The 13,826-nt window shown below is 36.8% G+C and overlaps 1 protein-coding gene and 1 long non-coding RNA gene across 2 annotated transcripts; one reads left to right on the top strand and one right to left on the bottom strand.

The window, feature by feature from the left end:
* Positions 1-886: 886 nt before the first annotated feature.
* Positions 887-2,446, top strand: LOC123541854 (uncharacterized). The gene has a single exon (XM_045327476.2). It carries the CDS (start codon positions 887-889, stop codon positions 2,444-2,446), a length of 1,560 nt encoding a protein of 519 aa, XP_045183411.2.
* A 532-nt stretch (positions 2,447-2,978) lies between these two features.
* LOC123539803 (uncharacterized) lies at positions 2,979-4,088 on the bottom strand. The gene is made up of 3 exons (XR_008368675.1): positions 3,897-4,088; positions 3,501-3,602; positions 2,979-3,170 (listed from the first exon to the last, which is right to left on the bottom strand). It is a non-coding gene; the product is annotated as an uncharacterized LOC123539803 (long non-coding RNA).
* Positions 4,089-13,826: the final 9,738 nt, after the last annotated feature.

Below are 13,826 nucleotides of genomic sequence, written 5' to 3'. Positions count from 1 at the left end.
TGCTGCGATTGTCTGTCAGATATAACATGTGCGTACCACGTTCTTTGGAAGAGCTACACTTCTCTATCGAGATGCTCGCTATCACCTTTGAACAGCCCTGTCGTCCGAGTGTAACGATAGGTGTTCGGGGACAAGCATGACAATGTCTGGCAGAGATACTGATCGTTCAAAATTCGAAACACTACTTCTTCCCTCTGTTTCTTCTATCATTTGGCACTCTATCCCAAATTTCTGTAATGCAGCCATGGTCCAGTATAAACATCGGTGAATCTCAATGTAACTACATTTAGTAAGCAACTAAATTGAATTCTCAGATGGTGGTACTTGGAGACATGACGGTGGCAAGCCCGTTAAATGCAGAGCCACGGAAATTTGGTACTGTACATTTACAGGCCGATGTCTGATTAGCTTATGATTGAAAAACGAAATGTCAATTCATACTGGAGAATTGGACACGATATTTTTACATGCTGAAGACCCTTGATGCCTAGTTTAGACCATCTATTTTGCTTTGAAATTGACACAAACTTAAAAACAAAGAAATCACTGCTTTTTTAGGTGATTAGCAAACTGGCTTGTTTTTCTTACCACGACAGAAATCGATATAACACATACAAGGCCCATAATTTATGCAACGTTTTCTCCAGTATGCCTTAACATTTGTCTATAATACAACTCAAGGCATGATCATTTCTGTAATGAAAGAGTTAAATCACAAGGATTCGTAACAGCATTCTCGTACACTTGTGCAGAAAAACATATGCTAAGATGCTAAGGCTAAAATACTAGAAACACGCAACCAAGACCAAAAAATAATATTTGTGATAAGTGTCTCGTAAATGGCATAAAAGCTGCCAGCTGCCTGCATTCAGATTAAACAACGACTATGAATCGCAAGAGAAGCCTCTCTCCTTTAACGCTTTGGAAAGCGGCACATGTGTTCAAGCACCAAAACCTAGAGTGTTGGTTTCAATTTGCGAAGGATGGAGAATCACACAACAAGGTGTTTGCATCTGATTTCGAACGAACAAGGAAGCGAGCGAAACTGGAAGACGAAAAACCATTCATGACGACTTTCAGTGTTGGAATACGTCCAACTCGAAATCAGAAAAGAGTGCTGAACGAGATGTTAAGAGTGAGCAATCACGCTTACAACTGGTGCAACTATCTCGTTTGTGAAAAAAATCTGAAGCCTAAAGAGTATGACTTGCAGAAGTATGTGAGTAAGACTAATTCCAGTGACGTTCCAACAGATTTCAGAATGAACAACAACGACGACTGGTATTTCAATAACAAGATGACAAAGATCAGAGACGCAGCGTGTAAAGATTTCTGTACCATGTACAAGTCGGCATTAACGAACCAAAGGAAGAAGAAAAAGTACATCAAGACCGTGAGTCTTAAAGACAAGGACGATATGAATCCAAGTCATGGAGCGTTTGAGATTCAGAAGGCGCTAATTCGTAAATTGAAGGAGACGGACAGTGACGATTATGATATCCTAAACAACTGTTTATCGGTCATGGCTGACAATTTTACGATGCGAAGGAAGGATGTAAGAAATCGATTCCTGCGCTTGTCTAAACCAGTGAGCAAACTGCCACCTTTAGAACATGCCGTTAAGATCGTCAAGACAGCGAAAGGAAAGTTCGTCTTACATATACCATGCGATCCAACTTACACGAGGAGCAAACGGTACGACGAACCATTCGATTCTATGTGTGGCATCGATCCTGGCGGAAGAACGTTCTTGACAATATACGATCCATCAAAGCCACGGGCATTTCAAATTGCATCTCGATGTAAAGCGCCATCTAAGCCAGTTCGTAAACGGACAAAGAAAAAGGGGGAAAAATGGCACAGGAAAAAGAAAAGTCAGCGCCGGGTCGGGAGCACCATAGAAAAGATTGACAGTCTGCACGCAAAAAAAGACTATGTTAATTCAAAAATGCAAGCAGCCATACGGCGAAAGCAGCCCCAAGCAAAAAAAGATCGGCAAAGACAATTACAAAAGGTGTATTATCAACTAGGTAATGTTATCAGATGGGTACATCTTCGTTGTACATACAATCTGATGCAATACTCGTACGTAGCCATTGGAAAGATAGGCATACCTAGTATCATTCGAAGGCAATGTAATGGAAAACGAAGACGTATCAACAAAAAATCCGTACGTCATCTGACAGTGTGGAATCATTGCAAGTTTCGTGAAAGGCTCGTGTATCGGGCCAAAGGCACAAAGACCAATGTTATCGTTCAAGATGAAAGCTATACGTCCAAAACATGCAGTGAATGTGGAACTATAAACAGCAAATTAGGAGGCAGTGAAACATTCAAGTGCACAAATCCAAGCTGCGATTACATTACAAACAGAGACGTGAATGGTGCTAAAAACATTCTTAGGAAATCTCTCGGTATCGGCTCAATTAAAACGTACCGTGCATGATTTTGAACTTTGGAACGTTTAATCGGTTGACTCGCCGAATTCCAGCTGAACCTTATAGGGGGAAGCGTTGGTGAACAAAAAGGGGCAGTAGCCTGCGGTTGAAGCAAAGTGGCAAAGATAAAATGAGACGTTCAAGAAAAATGATCAGTCAGAAATCAAGAGTTTTGTTGTTCAGTGTTGAAATTTTGAAGGAGTATCTACCTTACTGAGTATCTCAGAAGTATAGTTAAATAGTATAACACGTCTCATTTTATCTTTGTCAACGACCCTTACTTGATCTAATTATATGTATCTCCGAGATGTGATAGACCACACTTGCCTACCAAGTACACTTAATACACAAAGGCACTACCAGCATGAGTGAACATGTTTACTCACACTGGTGAATGCCAGTGTTTCTTAATGTTTCATAGGGACAGTGTACTTAGCAAACAAGCTGGCAAAGTATTGACTGCGGACAGACAGGACAGGCTACTAGACTCTTATAATACAGACAACAACACTAAACCTTCATCTCGGAGACCTTTACCATTACTTTATATATTTTTAAAAAGATAACAAACACAATGAGCAAAAGTGTGCCTCTTTTACGGGCATAGCCACTTGCACGGACAAAGTTCATCATACAAAACAATACATGCAAATATCAGAGTCTATCATTTCAATTGTAAAACGTCTCTCCCTGTTTGCATCAATCACAGCATCTGGTCTCTGCTCTAGCTACCTGTAATAGAAAAAAAATATAAGACTGAATGGCATTTCAAATTTTCTAACAAAGTAATTCAATGCAAACATATGAAGCTGAAATGAAATTATGCTTGTTGAAATGAAAATCTATTTTTTTTTCTCTCTCAAGAAATATGCTGAGGAAAATCTATCATTGCATCTGTAACTCACTGTTCATATTTTTTTTTGTGCATCACACAAATCAAATGTAAAATGACACTTGATACTGACAGCCTCCAGTATAGAAAATACAACAAAAAGTTCAAGCATCAAGCTGAAATGGTATTGTATTTTTTTTTAATTCAATATTTGTAAAATGAATAGCTACCTGATTTTTCTTCACAAGTTGCTAGTAAAAGCCTGTCACCCATCACTTCTGTTTGAATGTACAACTTGAGACATCTTGGCCTGTGCAATTCACTGCAGTGCACTGAAAAAACAATAAGCAAATCATTAGAAAATCAATACATCTTTATAATTCATTCTGTAAAAGTGCTTATGTATTTTTACACACAATGAATGAGATGAAATTTAGTCTAGAAATATTTTCTGAACATTTCTGAAAGCTGAGCTAGTTCATATATCTTCAAACAGTGTTAGATTTTCAAGTTTTCTGCCTTACATAAATTTATTACAAAGTTTCTACAGCCTTACACTGTGATGAAGCTGAAAAGGCATTATGTTTGCTAAAATTCAATAGAGATTATTTTGTAAAAATAAATACCTGCTTTTCTTTCCATAATTTATTGCTGTGGAACACACACACACATCACTTCAGTATGCTTCACACTTCTTCAGTCTATGCTTGTAAATATTTTGCAGGTCTGGACTAGTCCTGGCTTCCAAAACTCTAAATGCCGCTTTTTTATATTTTATTTTTTTCATAGTTGCGCAAAGAAGATTTTTATAGCTCTTTGAGTTGCGGCTTTAGAGTTTTGGACCAGGCCTACTATGAAACCATACCAAAATAAAAAGTTGTCCAACTTTTCGTCGCAAACGTAGTCAACTGAAATTTTGAACGAAGATGTATGGATATCTTGATAAAGTAATCACTTCTACATCAGTTAACACCATTTATCAAATTCTGGAAGCAAATCTTACAATAAAATCGCCGATTTTTACAAGTCACTGCTAGATCAGCATCATTTCGGCGGCCATTGTTGAATAGCTACAACGAGATTCTCGCATGACGTAACAGCGCGAGCCGCTAAAAATACACATGTAGAGTCTGTAGAGCACCTTGTAAACAAAAGAAATGATTTATACATACAAGTTTTCTTAAGGATTTATCTATGGAAGTAATAATTCAAATCAATTTCAATAAAAAATAACCATTTTCCCAAGTGTTTGTGCCACCGGGATGCTGATGCAACTTCAAATACGAAGCGGCACATGTGAGTGCTCTCTTAGCGGTTCGCGCGGGTGAAAGGTCAGTCTCGTATTTCAAAGGAGCAAGATGGCGGCGTAGAGTAAACGTTTCAGACCAGTTCGAAATTGTCAGGTAGTTCTGCCATCAATTATGGGTTTTAATGCGTAAAATATGGCACAATGGTAGATTTTACTATATATTAACTGATCAGAAAGGGCTGCTGCCGATTTCTTTTAAAATGTACAAACGCGAGCGTGTCAGATTTCTGACACAATTATTGGTATGATTTCCCTACGGAGTGCACTTCAGCTCTCCCGTCCAAATCCAGTATATAAACCGAGAGAGCTGAAGATCTTAAGCTAGGTCTGGACATGTTGCTCTGAAAAAAAAATAAGCAAAACATCATTCTATCATTGATTTTTTGAAGATTCATTCAGTCAAAGTGCTTATTAATTTTTTATATACATGAAATGAGACAGAATCTGGTCTATAAGTATATTTATTAGGTACAACTGAGCATCTAAGAAAGCTTAGCCACTTCAAAAGTTCAAATCACAATCAACATACTGAGCAGTGACAGATGAAAACATACACCTACCTTTTTTTCAGCTCCTGTATCATGCATCCGCCTCCATCCTTGGTAATTTTTAACGGCAGGCATTCTGAGATGTATTTTCTCATAAAGTTTTTTTCCAATCCTCCATCTACAAACACAATAAAATGATTTTATTTCAGAGAAATACTTGTGACCGTTGAAAGCCATATTGATATTGTTATGTCCAGCTCCTAAATGACGTGAGTGATGACGTAGCGACCTTACGTGACCCTATTCTCTGAAAATGCAAAAAAAAAAAAGACGATAAATGGTGAATGACGGGGTCATTTCAAATCAATGTTTTGAACTTATTTCTGATCGCAGAAAGATGAAAATGATCTCATTTAAAAGCCAATACTTTTATCCTCATTGTATTAAATTTTCAGTCTCATATCTTATTTACTTTTTGCAAAATTATCTCCCAAACCTGCACCTTTGTTGTAACGGCGCGGCCATTGTTGTTTTCCGTGGTGTGTCATTTTCTGAGCAAAAAATCAGGTCCTTCCCCAATTTTGTAAACTGTGACAAATTAACAACAAAACAAGAAAGGGTTTAGCTATCGAATTAGACCAACATCATGAATTTACATTGAAAAATGAATAAGATATAAACGTTTCAAAATCACTTATTTTCGCGAGCATTTTACACAAATTTTGACAATTTTTCATCTTCAAAAATATGCTAAACCAAATGTTTCAGAATGAAATCTTTACATGCATTCAATACGCTAGCAAACAGGCTTTCTTGTCCTAAAAGAGATATTTTTTACATCCATGCAATAGAAAACTACGGAGGTTGAAACTTGCAACTTTGCAAATGGCGCATTACCGTTATGTTGACAATAGGGTATGACACTTCTGAGCTAAAAATCATATATTTCCACACTTTTGTAAATTCTGACATTTTAACATCAAAACAAGGAAGGGTTTAGCTGTCGAACGAGACCAACATCACGAATTTACATTGAGAAATGAATAAGATGTTTACGTTTCAAAATCACTCATTTTCGCGATCATTTTTGCATGAATTCCAACAATTTTTCATGGTAAAAAATATATATAACCAAGTGTTTCAGAACAAGATTTTTGCATGCATTTATTACGCTAGCAAACAGGCTTTCTTGTCCTAAAAGATATATTTTTTACATCCATGCAATAGAAAACTACGGAGGTTGAAACTTGCAACTTTGCAAATGGCGCATTACTGTTATGTTGACAATACGGTATGTCGCTTCTGAGTAAAAAATCACATATTTCCACTGTTGTGTAAATTATGGCAAATTAACATCGAAACAAGAAAGGGTTTAGCTTTCGAATGAGACCAACATCATGAATTTACATTGAGAAATGAATAAGATATTTACGTTTCAAAATCACTCATTTTCGCGAGCATTTCACATGAATTTCAACAATTTTTCAGAGTAAAAAAAATACATAAACAAGTGTTTCAGAACAAGATTTTTGCATGCATTCATTACGCTAGCAAACAGGCTTTCTTGTCCTAAAAGAGATATTTTTTACATCCATGCGTTAACAAAATATGAGCTCCCAAAATTTGACAGAAATTGCATCATTCTGCACACATGCCGTTGCGCGAAAAAAGTCAAAATAAAGTGTTTATTTCCACTACAAACTTATCAAAGCAAGATAATGTCATTCACTGACATAAAATCCACCTACCTTTTCATTTTGTTACTTCCAAATCCTCCAAATTATTCCATAAAGCTCCAAAACTCAGAGAGAACTTTTTACTTTCATTCTGTTCAATGCAGTTGTGACTGCCACGCACTGTCAGTATGTGTACGCTGTAAATTGATCAAGAACGTCACAGTTGTTTCGCATACTTCTCTGTTTTACTGTTTTTATGGTGCTAAAAGCCTTGCACACACTAAATCAACAATGCCTGGTGTATTTTACAGAATGTTTGAACCTGTGCAGTTATTGAAATAAGCTGTTTTGTATCACAAATGTGCACAACGCTTTAGATCAGAATGCAACCGTGTTTGGCAGCAAAAAGTGCATGTTTTCAGAAAATAGTCTGTTTTATTGACGGTAAAGTGTTACAGGTACATTGCTTACGCCTTGTACATTCCAAATCAAAGATATAGCATGCAGTTGATAGGGCTTTGAAGCTGTACATTCATTGAACTGGGCTGTTTTGAGGCAAAAATGTGCACAGTGTGTAATATCTTTGTAACTCTAGGATTTGCTTGTAAATCATAAAAGAAGCAGTTCTGCTATTATATTTTGTATATAAAGACAGATAAAGTATTTCTTAATCTGAATTAAATGTTCAAATCGTAATGGGTCATTGAGACAAAGGAAAATTCATTGTTGATTAGTACACAGTTGTGCGTCGAAACTGGCATCGCTCTGACTGTGTATTAATGTCTGAGAACATATAACAGCTCTTCTGACTTTACTTTTATTGTTTTAGGGATAGTGCTACTAGAAACATTCATTATTTTTCATGTTTATTACTCAGTACTAAATACAGTTAACAGTAATTCAACAAATACATGTCTTCTATCTTGTCATGCATATACCACTCCATTTTAATGTTTTCGATGTCACAGTCATACAGTTCACATAACCACTTCAGACTGTCCAGATCTTTCATCATGCGGACGGTCATCAATAATGTAAGCGCCATCTTTTCCTGTTTGCTTGATGCTTTATTCATCAACTTCTTCCAATTGATCACATGAGTCAATGTTTGCTTTGGAGTATAGCTTTTCTCATCTTTACAGTCTAACATATTGTTGTATTGTTGTAATGACAATCTGTTTTTACTTTACTAAAATGGTAAGAAGCGCAAGCTGTTTATATAGTGCATTTTTCTAAATACATAAAAAATATAAATCTGGTCTCGAAATATCGCCCTGAGGCATGGCCAGTTACTGGGCACAGTTATGCCTCTCCTATTGTGCATGTGGATCAAAGCGGTGTCCCACTGTGTTATGTCTCATGCACACTTGTCATACCTTATTATGAGCACAGTTTTATGTAATCTTTTGCAAAGGTTTCGATGTGATCTAAGTACATTTTCCAGGTTTGGTTGAAATTTTCAGTCATACCATTCATCCATGGACATCCAAAGTATATTACCGCTGATGAAGGTTTATTTGAAGCAAAAAGCGTTCACTAAAATGAACGTACACCCATAAAAATACCCCCCCATTTTATAGGGGGGGGGGGGGGGGGGGTCTTTTTCCCAGTCATTTTTTCCCCTTTTCCCGCACAAAAATCACTCTAAAACACCCTACCTGCCCACACGAACATCCATTTCAATTCGACTTTTTTTCAAATCCCATTTTGGTTTCCATTTATCCTTAAAACCTTCCAATTGATATCCGGTTCAATGCACAATTTTCAAAGCTAGAAATTGTACACAGAAAATCTATAATACGAAAATTGATCCAGTCAATATGCGGCAGTGTTTCGAAGAATTTCAGGCAAATAACTGAACTATGCATTTGAAACAATATTTTAATCACAATATTTTTTAATTTTTAACTGCATAATCAAGGAAGAACCTGTATGATACAAAGTCGTCAACTACATCATCCCTCTTAGAATATAGCCTTAAAGTGTAATAATTATCTATCTATCTACCTATCTACCTACCTATGTACCTACCTACCTACCTACCTATCTATCTATGTTTACTGCCTCACGCGCCTTGGCTGGTGTCTGACCGGTGCAGACTAGTTGAAGATACAGATATTCAGGTACAAAGGAATCCGGGTACCAGACCCTAGCTCTTTTTGAACAGGCCCCTTGGTTCTTTAATGTGCCAAGTGTATAGCAACAATACACGCAAGGATTACCTGGATCTATGACCAGTACTCCTTTAGTTGGATGGGAAACACTGCCTGAAAAACGTTTCTGTAAATTCCTTAGGCATCTGTCGGGGATCGAACCTCGGACTTTTGGATTGGAAAGCCAGTGTGCAAACCACTGAGCTAATCCGTCCACCCTATGTCATACAATATATGACGTCACTAAATATCTCTAGCGATCAAGTGCATAGGCAGCACGATATGTATGCTCTCTTTCGCAAAGCTACTCCAGCAACAATTTATTTAGTAAATATTTAAGCTAACTGATTCCCAAATTTAAAGAGGGTAAAGTAGATTAGCTGCCGACCGTGCCAGTTCGAGTAGGTGGATAAAATTAAAGTAAAAGGCGGAAAGGGTTCAGTTTGCAGGCCCGAATCTAGGGCCGGGCCGAGAGGTCCGTGACCACCACCCCCAGTTAGCTGAGAAGTGATCTATGCTCATCAAAGATGTTCCATACTTTTTTGGCAAATTTAGACCTAGAAACACATCAGGGGCCACCATTTCATACCTGTATTTCAAACTTTTCCTACCTTTTATGCATGTATTTTAAAAAATCCATGGGAGTGGGTGTGACCCTCCTCCCCTAATATGACGGTAGTACACCCACTAATAAATGCACCCGAGGATACCATTTCATACCTTTAATAAAAAAAAACAGGGGAGACCCCCTTCCCCACCCCCATCCACCGTGAATCCCCTAACATTGGCAAGGCACCCCCTCCAATACCTTGTTATATGTCCCTTGACGGTGACGTCTTCCTTCAAGACTGGTTCCCTCTTCCCCGTCCCCTCTCCCCCACGTCCAGTCAAAACATTCTGGATCCGGCCCTGGTTTGCTTTAAGTTTGAGTCCAGACGTAAATCTTAGAAAATAGTTAGAAGTTTACTTTTTTAACATAGATACAACGTATTCAAAAGAAAACGTATAAAAAGGGATTTTCTATCACTGACAAAACCAAACAACATTCTCGTAACCGATTTTGGAATGTGCGTTATATTTATGAATTTGAAATTTTGGCTTCTTATCTGTTATGTGCAGATGATTTTTAGTTAGAATACAGGAAATTATTAAGAACTGTCGAAGATCATTAAAGGATATACGTTGGCTCACATTCGCTCCATGTTTACACCGACTTGCGTAATACGACTGGAGAAATAAATGTTACACAGAAAATTCATGAGTAATAGACTTACAAAATGCTCTATATGAACAGCTGTATCTCACAAAAATTTAACTATTTGAAAAAGTATTAACATTAATTTTGTATAGAAATCGTTCATGTTAGGAAGCCACTCAAATGGCTTTCGGAATGTCTGTAGATCCACTTAGGTTTTTCGTCCGTGATGAAATAATGCCCGGTCTTATTCCGCCGTCAAAAATACCACGTATAGTACCTAAAATTTGAAGTTATGAAAATAATTAAAACAAATAACGTTGATTACACATATATAAAATTTGAGACCGAATGAAATACTCAGGTCTTAATTTGATCATTTTTCAGGCATGTTATTGATGATTTTCTGAAACTTCTCATTTAATTTCCATGTACTGACCCTTGTAGATAATCCTACCTATCTAGCCATTGATAAATATTTAATTAATCCCCAATTATAAGTAGATTATTGCAGGAAAAACCTATATCAATGTAAAACAGTTGTCAAGTACATTCATATTGCATGATATCAGAAAATATTTTAAGACTCACAAAATAAATTTAGATCCACTTTATAAGCTGAGATTTAGATATAATGTTATTTATACCATATGACACATTATATATGAAACAAGATTTTTTTTTCAGTATTTACCATGAAAATGGACATTTTAATGAAATGACCTATCACTAAGTTTTTCGGCGTGCCGTATTAAGCACGATTTTATGACCTCGTATGACCTTATGCCGCCTGAATAATGTACCAATCGGATGCCTGGTAAGGTATTCTCGGTATTTTCAGCCATAATGAGAGATTTTGTAAGAGTGGCGCTGACTGAAGGAAAGGCTGAAAATGCTTCACTCTTAGTAATGTGTGACACTGAGTGTAATGACAACGCGTTCGTCATCTATAACCTCTATAAGTACAGCACCATCGGGTTGTATGCGTACCACTTGAACAGGTGTGCGTAACCAAATATTCATCTACTCATCCGGACATATTTCTGTTTTGTTAAGTTTTCTTGTTAAGTTATTTCTGTTTTGTTATTGTTTCTACAAAGAGGTTATTTGTTTTATACAGTCATTAACTCTTACCCTGCATTACAGCAACAATGTCTAACCAGTGCAAATCATTACTAACCTGCTACAACATGTCCGATACTGTTAAATTTTAGACTCTAAATTTTAAATTAATCTTTCCGGTGAAAACAGTACTGTACATATTCTGAATGATAGACAAATTTGATAATAAGCTGAAGTAGGGTAAGGGTTCATGTTGCTTCCAACAGAAATAAAGTATAGAACGTATTTCAATATTGTTTGCTTACTGTTACCATCTTTTAAGCACCAAAAAGCTTTTGTGATTGTTTGGTGTCCTTCGTGTGTCCCTCCACAATTTCTAAACACAGTCTTCCTTAGAATTACTGTCCTCATTTATACAAAACTTCACAGAGGCCCCTTTCAACATTGCCAAAAGATTTAAAATACAGGTTTCTGTCCATATATAACTTGTGCTTCAGTTACACCACGCCGACCATCATTTTTAAAGATATTTCTTGTTAACCATACAGTTACTGCATTCTGTCTTTTAATTTTTGTCATACAGGTGTAAATGTAAATTCAATGTAGCATTATCATTTGTGTTATTTAGTGATCTCTAGTACTATATAGGCCAATTCGTTTCACTTCTGCGGCGTACGCCGTTTCGCCGCGTGCAACCGGCTAGGCGTTCGTTTGGCTTCCCGGCACTGCCCTGGTCTATCCGGCGTACGCCGATGTGCGCCGGTCTTGCGAGATCGGCAAAGCGGCAAAGCGGCAAATCATATATTTTCGCGATATAAAATCAGGTAAACATTTGGAAATTTGGGTTGGTACCATTAGATGTAGAAACATACTGCAAGAACTGTTTGTTAACTTATTTGGAACAGCCCACAAGAGAAAGTCATAATAAATTGGAAATTCATTGGGTTTTTTTAATTATTATTTGCAGTTCACGTGGCCGGCGTACGCCGAAACGTTCGTTTATCAATAAACCGGAAAGATTTTTTTTCTTGCAGCCCACGTTACCGGCGTGCCCCGGATTGAATGAAACGAATTGGCCCTATGTCTTTACCACGGCATATACACGCCCGCAGTGATATTCTGTTTAAATATTGTACATTTTGTATTAGTTTAAAGTTGTTGCAGTTGATACCGTTAGTTTTGCCAGAGTATATTTTTGTAATGAAATGGGCAGATGTATTTCATAAGCTAGTTATACACTGTACGGTAAAGTTCCTGAAACTTCGAAATTTTCGACTGAATATCGCATTTCTGCTATCCCCACCTCTGTTATGATATATATGGCTGAAACATTAATACGCACTTGACTTGAGACATGTATTTATTTCACGTCAATGCTAAAGAGTAAGTAAAAACACATTTTCAGAAACAAAGTTGGAAATCTGAAATGGAAATAACTGTTTGAAGTAAAATGTTAATCCAAAGCCTTCCGTGCAAGTTTTGGACAAAATTTGTTTTAATTTTCCATGTCTCTCAACAATGAATTTAACAGACGTCGAGAATTGTGAGCAAACCCCCAAATGACGTTTGTATGACGCCGCCATCTTGGAATGAACCTCACGTCATTGTACAACGCAAGCCTATGGGGAAAAGCATAAAATCTTGATTTTTAACTTTTTTTTACATTTTTTCGAAAAAATGAAAAAGGTGCCTAGAGATATTAACCGTCCGGTTTAACGATGCCATTTTTGACAATTTTACATACAATATAAAAATTTTATCAGAGGTTCAAAATTAGGTGGGACAGACTCTAGTGTAATAAAGATTTGACGCTGACGTCCCTTTTTAATTGTAGACGTTAGTCGAATTTATTTCGTCTATAATAGATAAAAAAAGAAGAAATTTTGATGTTTCAGCAGAAAAAACAAAACAAAAAAACTTACATCTGATAACCCTAAATGCATCGTGTTAGCTAGATAAAGAGGATATTACATCTGTGTCTTGCCGCATTGAATTTATTAAACTAGTTGAATAATATTGTTAAAATGATCGGCTCCTCTTTACCTAGCTAATACGGTATATTTATGCTTATCATTGCCGCTACAGGAACTCCTGGTCCACTCCTCCACAAGAATCCAAGGTACAGTAAAGTTTCAGTGTACACCCCTTTAAAGGATAATGGAATAATGGACACGTATATTTTAGAAATATAGCAGGGTACAGGTTAATAAATTATTGCGTAAAGGGAGACAACAGTATCTAATGCATTAAAAACGATTGTACAGAGTAACGCCCCATTATGGTATGTGTTATCTAAGACGGACAATCTACATACAGTATGTTTTTGTAAAGTGCTATTGTATTATGTATCATAATAATCAGAAATTATATGAAAATAATCGGGGTCACCTCTTTTGGAGAGAAATAGAATATTGTGTGTAAAAAGCTTCTCCTTAACACATTTTAATATAACGCCATTTCACAACGCTTAAACCCTGCCACCTCGTTGGAAGAGCACCCGCTTTTCGCACGGCAGGTCGTGGGTTTCCCTGACAGTGTCATACCAAGCACTTGAAAACCGGTACTATAAATTTACTCCCTTGACACCAGCATTAAGATTAGTTCTATGAACTTGACAGTCCGTTGCATAATGAAAATGAGTTGGTTATGATGTCACTTGTCTACGACGTGATA

The sequence above is a fragment of the Mercenaria mercenaria genome, chromosome 19 (genome assembly GCF_021730395.1).
Source record: "Mercenaria mercenaria strain notata chromosome 19, MADL_Memer_1, whole genome shotgun sequence".
Classification (NCBI taxonomy): domain Eukaryota; kingdom Metazoa; phylum Mollusca; class Bivalvia; order Venerida; family Veneridae; genus Mercenaria; species Mercenaria mercenaria.
The sequence above is the reverse complement of the archived record's forward strand: the minus strand, read 5'-3'. Positions and strand labels throughout refer to the sequence as shown.